The sequence below is a fragment of the Nerophis ophidion genome, linkage group LG20, assembly GCF_033978795.1.
Source record: "Nerophis ophidion isolate RoL-2023_Sa linkage group LG20, RoL_Noph_v1.0, whole genome shotgun sequence".
In the NCBI taxonomy this organism is placed as follows: Eukaryota; Metazoa; Chordata; class Actinopteri; order Syngnathiformes; family Syngnathidae; genus Nerophis; species Nerophis ophidion.
The window spans coordinates 26,892,524-26,905,892 of record NC_084630.1 but is presented as its reverse complement, the minus strand read 5'-3'; the positions used below and the strand labels follow the sequence as shown (position 1 = coordinate 26,905,892).

The window sequence follows — 13,369 nt, the reverse complement described above, 5'->3', positions numbered from 1 at the left end:
GAGTAAAACATGCTTGAAACTAGAATATCAACTGTTGCAAAGCTGTGTCAACAACACCCACAGGTATAAACTATCTTTTTAAAGTAATAATTTCTCATTTCAAAAATTTAAAAAAAAAGTCATTATGCCGAGCGCATGTCATTATGTCAAGATAATGGCACTAGCATTTACTTCCTTTAAAAATATTTTTCAACATATTGAGCAAAAATGTCTCTTTTTTTTTTCTACCAAGAAAAGTGCACTTGTTATTAGTGAGAACCTTATTTTAAGGTATTTTTGGGTTCATTGAGGTTAGCTAATTTTACTTGTTTTGTAAAGTCTTGACAAGCCACATTTTCCTGTTCTATTGGCAGATCATTTTGCTTAGTTCAAGTAAAATACAACTATTTTTTGTATTTTTTTCTTGTTTTTGAACACTGACTTTTTGCAGTGTGTGGTATGTGGAAACCGACACAAATACTGAAATGGAATCAGAAAGAGTCCGCTGCCATGCTGGCGCCATTTCGCTACCTTTACGCATCCAGTGGAAATCCGGGCTACTACCATCGCAACAATGTTAGGAACTAAGGGTTGGGAATTATTTAGAATTTTCCAGCTCAAACAGAGCACAAGTGCTGAGAGATACAACCATTACAGCGAGAGCATCACGACTGTCGGTGTTTTTTATATTTAGCAATAGCATGACGCTCCAAGGCTCTCACAGAGTCTGCCATTCGTGGTAACAAACACAGAAAGTGCTCTCCATGTTGATTTCACAGAGCACATAGCAACAAACACTACCGTTGCCATGCACTCTGTCAAATCAACATGCCCAAGAAATAAATAAATGGTGCGAGTTAAAATGAGAAATATTGTTTTTCATATTATCATGACTGTGCTTGGTTTTACAGTCGTGGTCAAAAGTTTACATACACTTGTGAAGGACATAATGTCATGGCTGTCTTGAGTTTCCAATCATTTCAACAACTCTTATTAACTTTGGTTCTTTTATGAATTTATTATGGGTCTACTGAAAATGTGAGCAAATCTGCTGGGTCAAAAGTATATATACAGCAATGTTAATATTTGGTTACATGTCTCTTGGCACGTTTCACCGCAATAAGGTGCTTTTGGTAGCCATCCACAAGCTTCTGCTTGAATTTTTGACCACTCCTCTTCACAAAATTGGTGCAGTTCTGCTAAATTTGTTGGTTTTCTGACATGGACTTGTTTCTTCAGCAATGTCCACACGTTTGAGTCAAGACTTTGGGAAGGCCATTATAAACCCTTATTATGGCCTGATTTAGCCATTCCTTTACCACTTTTGACGTGTGTTTGGGTTTATTGTCCTGTTGGAACACCCAACTGGGCCCAAGACCCAACCTCCGGGCTGATGATTTTAGGTTGTCCTGAAGAATTTGGAGGTAATCCTCCTTTTTCATTGTCTCATTTACTCTCTGTCAAGCAGCAGTTCCATTGGCAGCAGAACAAGCCCAGAGCATAGTACTGCCATCACCATGCTTGACGGTAGGTGTGGTGTTCCTTGGATTAAAGGCCTCACCTTTCTCCTCCAAACATATTGCTGGGTATTGTGGCCAAACAGCTACATTTTTGTTTCATCTGACATCACGTGGACAAAGATAAGACCTTATGGAGGAAAGTTCTGAGGTCAGATGAAAAAAAAAATTAGCTGTTTGGCCACAATATCCAGCAATATGTTTGGAGGGGAAAAGGTAACCAAATATTAACATTGCTGTATGTATACTTTTGATCCAGCAGATTTGCTCACATGTTCAGTAGACCCATAATAAATTCAAAAGAACCAAACTTCATGAATGTTTATTTGTGACCAACAAGTATGTGCTCCAATCACTCTATCACAAAAAATAAGAGTTGTATAAATTGTTGGAAACTCAAGACAGCCATGACATTATGTTCTTTACAAGTGTATGTAAACTTTTGACCATGACTGTATATTATATACAGTTATAGCATGAATAAAAAAACGGTGTTGAAGGTTTTCTGATGGTTTTCAGAATGCTTTATAAGCAGAATAACTTGTATGACCTTTATCTGCATTGTTAGCCGCCTCTTACATGCAATTTTTCATTTAGGGAAAGACATGTGTGTTCTTATCTCACATCAGGATTGTGGATAAAGGGCAAAATTCCAGAAAAGCGCAGTTGCCTTTAAGTAGACCACGTTTAAAGGCCTACTGAAACCCACTACTACCCACCACGCAGTCTGATAGTTTATATATCAATGATGAAATATTAACATTGCAACTCATGCCAATACGGCCTTTTTAATTATTAAATTGCAATTTTTAATTTCCCACGAAATTGAAAACGTCGCGGAATGATGTCGTGTACGCGTGACGCCACGGACTGTCAGGAAATACTAGCGCAGCTAAAAGTCGTCTGCTTTAACCGCATAATTACACAGTATTTTGGACATCTGTGTTGCTGAATCTTTTGCAATTTGTCCATTTAATAATGGAGGCAATAAAGAACAATGCTGTTGGTGGAAAGCGGTGGATTGCAGCTGTCTTTAGCACCGAGACACAGCCGGTGTTTCTTTGTTTGTTGTGAAGCAGAGCGGTCAAGCGAACATGTTTTCTCTACGTCAACCAGCATGTTTTTGGATGGGGAAATTGCGATATATATCTTACCGGAGACATCAGAGGATTATTCATCGTACTGCAGCAGCTGTTTAAAAGGCAGCTGTGAGCTTGGCTCCTCGGCTTCTCTCCGAGACACTGCGTGTCCACAGCAGCCATCCGACCTCGAGGTATGTCTTTACAATTTTTAAAATCTCACTAAAACACTATAAAAACAATAAGCAGATAAGGGATCTTCCAGAATGATCCTAGTAAATGTGTCTAATTACATCTGAAACGCTCACACTGCCGCCGACCGGAGCCGTCGCTTTTTTATTTTATTTTATTTTTTTCTAGTCCTTCACTATCAATATCCTAATTCACAAATCTTTCATCCTCGCTCAGATTAATGGGGAAATTGTCGCTTTCTCAGTCCGAATTGCTCTCACCGCTGGTGGCTCCCATTATAAACAATGTTAATGTGTGTGGAGCCCTGCAACTCGTGACATCACGCGCACATCGTCTTGCTACTTCCGGTAAAGGCAGGGCTTTTTATTAGCGACCAAAAGTTGCGAACTTTATCGTGGATGTTCTCTACTAAATCATTTCAGCAAAAATATGGCAATATCTCAAAATGATCAAGTATGACACATAGAATGGACCTGCTATTCCCGTTTAAATAAGAAAATCTCATTTCAGTAGGCCTTTAACCAAGCAATATAACAATCGAAGGGAAATAAACTCAAGATCAGCTGGTGGGGACCACACTTAATTTATTAACCTCTCAAACTCTGAACTTGGGAGGCTTGCTAGAAAAAAGACTGTTGAAATAAATACCATTTTTATGAGGTCTACCTGGACAGTATCAAAGTAAATGGGAAACTTTGATGGTTACTGTAGATGTGAAAATGTTCAAATATTTAATCCTGGAGAAAATGAAGCAGTGTGAATGTGGCACCGACTTTATCACTGATGTCAATCATAAATATACTGTATGTATTTTCTGCATGTGGAATATACGCACATGCCATCTCGCCGTGTAACAGTGTGTCCATGTTCAGGGTAATGGACAAAGGACACGTTGACTCCAATCAGGGGCGTTCCATCTGCTGTCAAAACCTGACCCCGGATTATTGACACAAAGCTGGGGAAAGAGAAATACAAGGTTTTAGCAACCGCACAATACAGTATAAATAAATACATGTGGAAATAAATGAATGTAGGAATGCATACATGTAGAAATTATTTTTTTATTTATTTATGTCCAATCTATTTGCCATTTTTTATTAATAATTAACTATTTATTTATTACATTATATTATTTATTCATAAATGTATTTATACATTTGTCAACTATTGTCCTCCATAGCAGTTGCACTGATTAAACTGAACAAGAATGTAACATATTTCAGCATTCATATTAATTATTACACACATATAAATTTAATATATGATGCCTGTAGAATATTTTGAAGGCGCTAAATGCAACTATTACGGCTTAGTTCTTTTAGTTATTCAAATAATATTAGCATGTGTTAATGATTAATTGAATAAAACTTGTTTTTCCGATTATGCGTATCAAACTTTTAGGAATATGAGCCAATATATTTTTCCAACGCTTTGAACCCTACGGCTTATAAAACGGTGTGGCTCGTTTAGAGATTTTTCTTTGCTAACGGCCATTATATTTTGTATTCGATAAACATTTTGACACTGACAGAAAAACCAAAAATGTGTGTTATGGTGTGTCCTGTGACGCCAGGTTAAAAAAGCACTACAAGTTTCGTGCCTTCAACCGGATGTATATCCCCTTTTTTCTTATTTGTCTGCAGCCTTTTTACTCAAACATATTGATTCATCACTCCAAGCAACATTAGTAAGTTTTAGAAAAATAAATAAAACAATTCATATTCTGAGATAGGTTCCAGCACCCCCCATGACCCCAAAAGGGACAAGCGGTAGAAAATGGATGGATGGATGGATATTTACTAAACCGTCCCATGTGTGAAGTCTGTAGGTCTGTAATCAAGCGCCGTTAACATTAGTGAACATGCTAACACGTTTACAAGTGCCTGTGTTAGCATTATTAATTTACAATCGCAAATAATCCATCCCACCCAGTTTCTACTGCTTGTCCCTTTCAGGGTCGCAGAGGGTGCTGGAGCCTATCTCAGCTGCATTCGGGCGGAAGGCGGCGTACACCCTGGACAAGTCGCCATATCTCATCACAGGGCCAACAATATGCAAATGATATTATTATGTGTTAATGATTCATTGATAAACCTTGTTTTCTTTATTTTTCCAACGCTTTGAACCCTACGGCTTATGAAACGGTGTGACTAATTTAGAGATTTTTGTTTGCTATCGGCCATTATATTTTGTATTCACTAAATAGTTTTAACACTGACAGAGAAACTGAAAAGGTGTCCTGTGGCGCCATGTTTTAGACAGGTCTTCTCACTGTAGGTACTGTGGGTTAAAAATGTACTTCCTGTTCCGTGCCTTGAACAATAAAGTATATCCCATTTCGTTTACCATTCATCTATAGCCTTTCTACTCAAACGGATTATTCATTCATCACTCCCAGCAACATTAGTAAGTTTTACAATATAACTAAAACAATTCAGATTTATTAAACCGTCCCATGTGTGAAGTCGGTAGGCGTATTTTCATGAATATTTGTACATGCTATCGTAATGTAATCAAGCGCCGTTAGCATTAGCAAACATGCTAACACGTTTGCAAGTGCCTGTGTTAGTATTATTAACTTACAATGTAATTTGTTTGTATTGTTTCAGTTTCGTAAATACATCACAACCTCACTGTATAGTTATTGAGTCGGTTTAGCGAATTGGGAAGCTAGCTTTCGCAGCTAGAGGGTCCTTAATGATGACTTCTGTTTTGTTTGATCAACCGTTTTACTGCCGTGTGACAGGCACCATTTGGAAACAATTACCGTATTTTTCGGACTATAAGTCGCAGTTTTATTTCATAGTTTGGCCGAGGGTGCGACTTATACTCAGAGCGACTTATGTGTGAAATTATTAACACATTACCGTAAAATATCAAATAATATTATTTAGCTCATTCACGTAAGAGACTAGACGTATAAGATTTCATGGGATTTATCGATTAGGAGTGACAGATTGTTTGGTAAAGGTATAGCATGTTCTATATGTTATAGTTATTTGAATGGCTCTTACCATAATATGTTACGTTAACATACCAGGCACCTTCTCAGTTGGTTATTTATGCCTCATATAACGTCCACTTATTCAGCCTGTTGTTCACTATTCTTTATTTATCTTAAATTGCCTTTCAAATGTCTATTCTTGGGGTTGGATTTTATCAAATAAATTTCCCCCCAAAAGTGCGAATTATATATTGTCAGGGGTATTTGTTGACGAACCCCAAGATGCAGAGATGGAGGCAGGCATGGAGTGAGCAAACATGATTTTAATATAAATACTAAGACAAAACCAAACAAAGGGTTCAAACCAAAAGCGCGCATGTGGGCGGATAAAAAACAAAAGGCCTTTAGCATAGAAGCTAACAAGAAACAAAAGGGAACTTTAGCATGGAAGCTAGAGGATAACAAACAGAAAAACTGGAAATAGCTATGGCTAACAAAAACAACTTCCCGCTACGACGACCAGGACAAGATGTAGCACGACAAGTAATAGCGGAAATAATGCCAGACACGACAGGTAGCAAAGACACAAGAGTGACATGAGGCAACGACAATACAAATGACAATACAATGATCCAGCATCTGACACAAGACAAAGGAGGTACAAATAGGAGCCGGCTGATTGGCAACAGGTGTGGCCAGATGCCAATTAGCCGCAGCTGAAGGGGAACACAGCACTCAGGGAACAAGACAGGAAGCTGACAAAATAAGAGCACTAGACAGGAACTAAGGACAGGAAATACTAAACACACTAAGGAGGAACACAGCACTCAGGGAACAAGACAGGAAGCTGACAAATTAAGAGCACTTGACAGGAAATAAAAGAGAGGAAATACTAAACACAGGAAACAGAAAAATGCAGAGGAAAAAACTAAATCATAGACAAACTGTCAGGGGCAAGCCTGACATATATGTTGTTTTCCTTCTTTATTATGCATTTTCGGCAGGTGCGACTTATACTCCGGAGCGACTTTTACCCCGAAATTGATTAATAAACATTATATAATACTTCCTACCAGTATATATCTGTGACTTATGGTCTAGCGCAGCTAATATATGTAAAAATATGTATTCCTTCTAAAATTTTGTAGGCGCGGCTTGAATGCCGGTGTGCGTCGTAGCCCGAAAAGTACGGTATATATACTGTAATTAAGTACGTCCAAACAGCTTGGAACATTCTGTCACTGCTAAAAAATTATTTTGCTGATTTTGGTCATATTCACACTTCATTTAGTCTGAATGTTTGTAGTCAGTGCATTATGTGGATTATCCCATTCCCACATTAGCATTCTGATCTACGGTCACAGCATCGGTTATTATTTCCTTTAAATGATTGATTGAGACTTTTATTAGTAGATTGCACAATACAGTACATATTCCGTAGAATTGACCACTAAATGGTAACACCCGAATAAGTTTTTCAACTTCTTTAAGTAGGGGTCCACATTAATCAATTCATGGTGAGAGGTCTGTTAGGAATGAGCCTTCTGGGTGGAGCTCTGAATACTTTCTTTATGTACTGTAATGCTTTCAATGCAACATGTATTCACATAGTGAGAGACATTCTGACCTTTTATTGAACGGACTCTCAGCAGGGATCACGTGAGTGGATCCAGGACCGAGTAAGAAGTGAATACGCTGGTAAAAAGACCTGGCGGCCTGAGGAGAGAGAAAACACTGCAGCTTCCCGTCTTTCTTGGACATGGAGTCTGTTGTCTACGTTCTCTTGGCTTCTCCTTACCTGCTGGGGAGCCAGCGAGGATGGAGACTGGCTAAGTACTTCCACCGGGTCAGGCGATCCTTTGCAATACAACTGATTCTGACAGGAGACCTGCAGGCAGCAGTCTGGATCCATACAGTCAGTCAGGCCGTCTGAAACACGCAGACATGAAGTTGAGAGAGACATCAGAACACATTTCGACTAAGTCAAAGAGAACGGTCTGAATAGAAAGGCTGGAGAGCAGGAAGCAATACAAAGAAAACAAAGTGTCAAACAGTACAAACCCTGTTTCCACATGAGTTGGGAAATTGTGTTAGATGTAAATATAAACGGAATACAATGATTTGCAAATCATTTTCAACCCATATTCAATTGAAAGCAATACAAAGACAAGATATTTGATGTTCAAACTTATAAACTTAATTTTTTTTTTTTCAAATAACAACTTCGAATTTCATGGCTGCAACACGTGCCAAAGTAGTTGGGAAAGGGCATGTTCACCACTGTGTCATCGTTTGGGAACTGAGGAAACTGTTTTGACACACACATACTCTGTGCTTCCCTCTTCTGCGGGAGCGCTCAGAAGCTCCGCTGGGAACACCAGACACGCCCCCGCACTCGTCAGGCAGACCGCGCCCACTAGTCCGCCGCAGCCGGAGGTAATCAACATCTGACACACCTGGCTTTGATGATGGACGGCAGCAAGGGAGTAGGTTTGATTTTTTGAGATTGTTGGGGACACAAAAGTGCTCCAAGGCGAGTGTACTTTTTTTCTTTTTTTTTTACATTAGCAATCATAATTTCACGCCATGCAGATGTTATAGAGTAAAGTAACTAAAATGAAAGCAAAGGAGACAACTTGGAAGAGTTCTCATCTTTACTCTTTAGTGTAGGGCTGTAGTGCAACTGTGCATCATACTGTAAATTAACATAGTTTACTTACTATCCATCAACAACATCAGAAATACATTCATGCAATACAACATTGTAAATAAACATAAATGAACTGTAATAATCTTTTCCCCAACTTGTGTTTAAATCACTCACAATTTTTCCCTTCATCTACTTCTTTCTATTGCTGCTTTTGTACTGTAAATATGTTACAAGAAACTAAAAAAAATGTAAAAAATAAAACGGACAGGTGAAATCCGGCGATCTGATTGGCTGTTAACCGTGGTTTAAATATTGAGCACGACTACTATTCTAAAGCTTGATCACAGCGTAGGCTATCACTCCGCCTCAGGCACGCATGACTGGTATGAATGGAAGTTGTTGTCTTGTATCCATGACAACGGACTGTTGCAGTCCGTAGAAAAAGACAGCTGATGTTTTTACAATGTTAAAAAACGGACTAAAGTAGTTGAATTCACATGTTTAAGGTTAACTTTCACCTACGGGGAGGGTTAACAATGGTAGAGGGGACTGAGCATTGACTTTCACCTGAAAAAAAGCGGAGGAAAAGACGAGATGCAGTGCTAATTTGGAGCTAACGTCTGGATAGGTGGCACTGTTTTTTCCACAGCGAGGAGTGACAGCGGGGACAGCCAATCACACGTAAGTTAGCCAGAAACCGGCAACCAATCAGGGAACGATATTTAGGTTAGAGGCGGGACTTCTAGCAGAGACCGACATTTAACCCTTTCTGTGCCATAATCATTGACGAAACATTACGGGCAGTGCTTGTATTAATAGTGACTACACAGTAGCGGCTGGATATTGGTAGGGACGTGTCCCTAGCGTCCCTACCCAATTCTACGCCCTTGGACGGCAGTATAAAGACGGTCGACGCTGACTCATCGTCCTCGGAACGTAAAATCTACTAGCCGTAAGCTGCACAACACTGACTTCCTCCTGATCTTGCTCGTTGTTTGTTTCCTTGTGCCTTTTGTTCCCCGATCCCTGTTGTCTCTCGCTCTACCCACAGCGCTTGTGTCACCACTGCTGTTTTCCCTCCTGGACCTGGTTTGCTCTCCCCGATCCTTGACTCCGTTTTGGACTTTCGGACTCTCTCTCCTGCATTTGACCCCCGCTCGGACCTTGGCTTCTTCCCCTTTGGACTTTGATGCTGAACACCCAACAAGCACCTCAACTTTCGGACTCTCCCTCCTGCATTTGACCCCCGCTCGGACATTGGCTTCTTCCCCTTTGGACTTTGATGCTGAACACCCAACAAGCACCTCAACAAACTTTACGGTATTTATATATGGTAAAGCCCACACATAGCCTTCCATGCAAACACATAGTAGCATACACGCTCCACGTAATCATCAAGTACTCAATAAACCAGTTGAGCTTGACATCCCGTTGTTGTGCCGTCTCGTTCCCCAGTCTAACATAACAGAAACTAATTGTTGAAGCTTTGAAAGTTGAATTCTTTCCCATTCTTGTTTTATGTAGAGCTTCAGCCGTTCAACAGTCCGGGGTCTCCACTGTGGTATTTTACGCTTCATAATGCGCCACACATTTTCGATGGGAGACAGGTCTGGACTGCAGGCGGGCCAGGAAAGTACCCACACTCTTTTTTTACGAAGCCACGCTGTTGTAACACGTTCTGAATGTGGCTTGGCATTGTCTTGCTGAAATAAGCAGGGGCGTCCATGAAAAAGAAGGCGCTTGTTGTTCCAAAAGCTGTATGTACCTTTCAGCATTAACGGTGCCTTCACAGATGTGTAAGTTACCCATGCCTTGGGCACTAACTAATGCACCCCCATACCATCACAGATGCTGGTTTTTTAACTTTACGTCGATAACAGTCTGGATGGTTTGCTTCCCCTTTGGTCCGGATGACACGATGTCGAATATTTCCAAAAACAATTTGAAATGTGGACTCGTCAGACCACAGAACACTTTTCCACTTTGCATCAGTCTATCTTAGATGATCTCTGGCCCAGAGAAGTCGGTGGCGTTTCTGGATGTTGTTGACAAATGGCTTTCGCTTTGCATAGGAGCGCTTTAACTTGCACTTACAGATGTAGCGACACACTGTATTTAGTGACAGTGGTTTTCTGAAGTGTTCCTGAGCCCATGTGGTGATATCCTTTAGAGATTGATGTCGGTTTTTGACACAGTGCTGTCTGAGGGATCGAAGGTCACGGTCATTCAATATTGGTTTCCGGCCATGCCGCCTACGTGGAGTGATTTCTCCAGATTCTCTGAATCTTTTGATGATCTTATGGACCGTAGATGTTGAAATCCCTAAATTCCTTGCAATTGAACTTTGAGAATTTGACTATTTGCTCACGCAGTTGTGGACAAAGGGGTGTACTTCACCCTATCCTTTTGTTGTGAAAGACTGAGCATTTTTTGGGAAGCTGTTTTTATACCCAATCATGGCACCCACCTGTTCCCAATTAGCCTGCACACCTGTGGAATGTTCCAAATAACTGCTTGATGAGCATTACTCGACTTTAATAGTATTTATTGCCACCTTTTCCAACTTCTTTGTCAGTTGATGCTGACATCAAATTCTAAAGTAATAATTATTTGCAAACAAAAAAAAATGTTTATCAGTTTGAACATAAAATATGTTGTCTTTGTAGCATATTCAACTGAATATGGGTTGAAAATTATTCGTATTCCGTTTATATTTACATCTAACACAATTTCCCAACTCATATGGGAACAGGGTTTGTAGTTTGTATCCCAACTGACTATTATTTTGGTCACTACCTGTTTTCTGTTTGGCACTCATTGCTCTCTCCTCTTTGTTTCTTATGGGCTATATTACTGATAATCTACTTTATTATTTATTTAGCAAATGCAAAGTCCTTCAGCCAAGCAGGAGGGTGACTATTCCTCCTCTCAGCCCTAGGCCCGGTCTACATTAAGCCGGATAACTCCTTACATGAATAATTACTTAGCCTAAGCCCCGTGTCAACCACACTAAACCATCGTTTACGGTTCCCCTCCTTGGATCATTTTTTACACGGGTATTAAATGCTTAGAACATAAATTATATCATATTCATAATTCTCATACACTAGCAAGTAGTGCCTACTCGGTGGCCTTGTGGTTAGAGTGTCCGCCCTGAGATCGGTTCGAACCCCGGCCGCGTCATACCAAAGGAAAATACAATTGGGAGCCATTACCTCCCTGTTTGGCACTCAGCATCAAGGGTTGGAATTGGGGGTTAAAATCACCAAAATTCTTCCTGAGCGCGGCCACGGCTGCTGCTCACTGCTCTCTCACCTCCCAGGAGGTGAAACAAGGGGGATGGGTCAAATGCAGAGAATAATTTCACCACACCTAGTGTGTGTGTAACTCTCAGTGGTGCTTTAACTTTAACTTTCGTATTTTACAACGCCCTTTTGAACTGTGAGTGGTGTATTCCTGTCTTGTCCACGTTCTGTTACTACTTCAGTTAGTCCAAATGCTAGTACTATTTTTGGAGTTTATCTAATTTGCCTAGCATTTGCTAATGTGGTAGCTCGTTTGCCTTTCGCAATGTTTTTTTTTTCCTGTGCACCATTGATTTTAGTTCCATGTTACCAGTCACTACCAAATGTTTGCATTTTTATTATTGCATTTTTGAATATTTGCCAATTCTGCCTCCTCTTTGGATACCGGACTAAACAACATTACAGTTTTGATCAGTGTGGGACATGAAACAAACATTTGTGCTATATGCTGATTAAAAGTGTAATGTAAAAATAAAAGCGAAGGCAGGAAAACAAATGTTTGGTTTTCACGTCATCAACCACAATATTAGTAATATGCTGAATAACATGTACATTTGTGATCAAAAGTCTACACTTGTGAAGGACATAATGTCATGGCTGTCTTGAGTTTCTAATACTTTGTACAATTTCCCAAGAGCAACTGTGCAGATGATTGTTCGTAAATATAAAGTGCATGGCACAGTTTTGACACTGCCATGATCAGGAAGAAAACGCAAGCTATCGACCTGATGCTGAGAGAAAATTGGTCAGGATGATCAAGAGTCAACTGAGAAGCACCAAAAAGCAGGTCTGCAATGAATTGGAAGCTGCTGGAACACATAGGTGTCAGTGTCCACCGTGTTTTGCATTGCCATGGACAGTGGAAAAAGGAAGCCCTTGCCCTAGAAGCGACACCTTATGGCTTGCCTAAAGTTTGCTGCTGATTACATGGAGAAAGATAAGAGCTTCTAGAGGAAATGTCTGTGGTCAGATGAAACGAAAATTGAGTTGTTTGGCCACAACACCCAGCAATATGTTTGGAGGGGGAAAAGTGAGGCCTTTAATCCCAGGAACACCAAACCTACTGTCAAGCATGGTGGTGGTAGTATTATGCTCTGGGCCTGTTTGGCTGCCAATGGAACTGGTGCTTTACAGAGAGTAAATGGGACAATGAAAAAGGAGGATGTTCCGTCTTGTTTGTTGCATTTATTGATAGTATATGTAAAACCAGTGTTTAAGTTCACTTGGAATTCATTAGTGAGGTGCACTTCCTCCTTTAGACAGCGGGAGGCAGCAACATGTTCATCTGCTCGAATCTCATGCCAAACAAAGTATCCTCGGTATGTATCATTGAGTAGTACTTTAATATTGGATTGAGTTGCATTATTTGTTGGTTGTGATGTAATTTGGGACGTTTTATGGCCAAAAATCAGCCATGCTAATTTTCGCAATTTATACAGTGAAGTGAATGTTAGCACAGTAAGCTAGTTTGCTGTAGAGCACTTAGATTACATTTTTTGTGGCATTTATTTATCTATTTAAGTTCAATACATAGCATAATTCATGTTTTTTTTTTTAGCAGGCTTGTGTGTGTAAGTGGCTGTGTGTGCATGTCTGTAATGTAAGCATCCTTTCTGCTTGTATGTTTTCAGTTTTACCCTTTTTACGGTCAATAAACCTGTGGACTAGAAGATGTTTTTCAGAGTGTTTGATCAAGAAAAGTT

The 13,369-nt window shown here is 39.9% G+C and overlaps 1 protein-coding gene across 6 annotated transcripts in view; it reads right to left on the bottom strand.

Annotated features, from left to right (window-relative positions):
- The window catches only part of tenm3 (teneurin transmembrane protein 3), a 779,964-nt gene that overhangs the window by 208,049 nt on the left and 558,546 nt on the right, over positions 1–13,369 (bottom strand). For all 6 annotated transcript variants that reach the window (XM_061880866.1, XM_061880868.1, XM_061880869.1 and 3 more), the window contains 3 exons: positions 7,510–7,640; positions 7,339–7,427; positions 3,603–3,722 (listed from right to left, as the gene is read on the bottom strand). In XM_061880866.1, the coding sequence (XP_061736850.1) occupies positions 3,603–3,722; positions 7,339–7,427; positions 7,510–7,640 (340 nt within the window). The remainder of the gene's footprint in view (positions 1–3,602; positions 3,723–7,338; positions 7,428–7,509; positions 7,641–13,369) is intronic.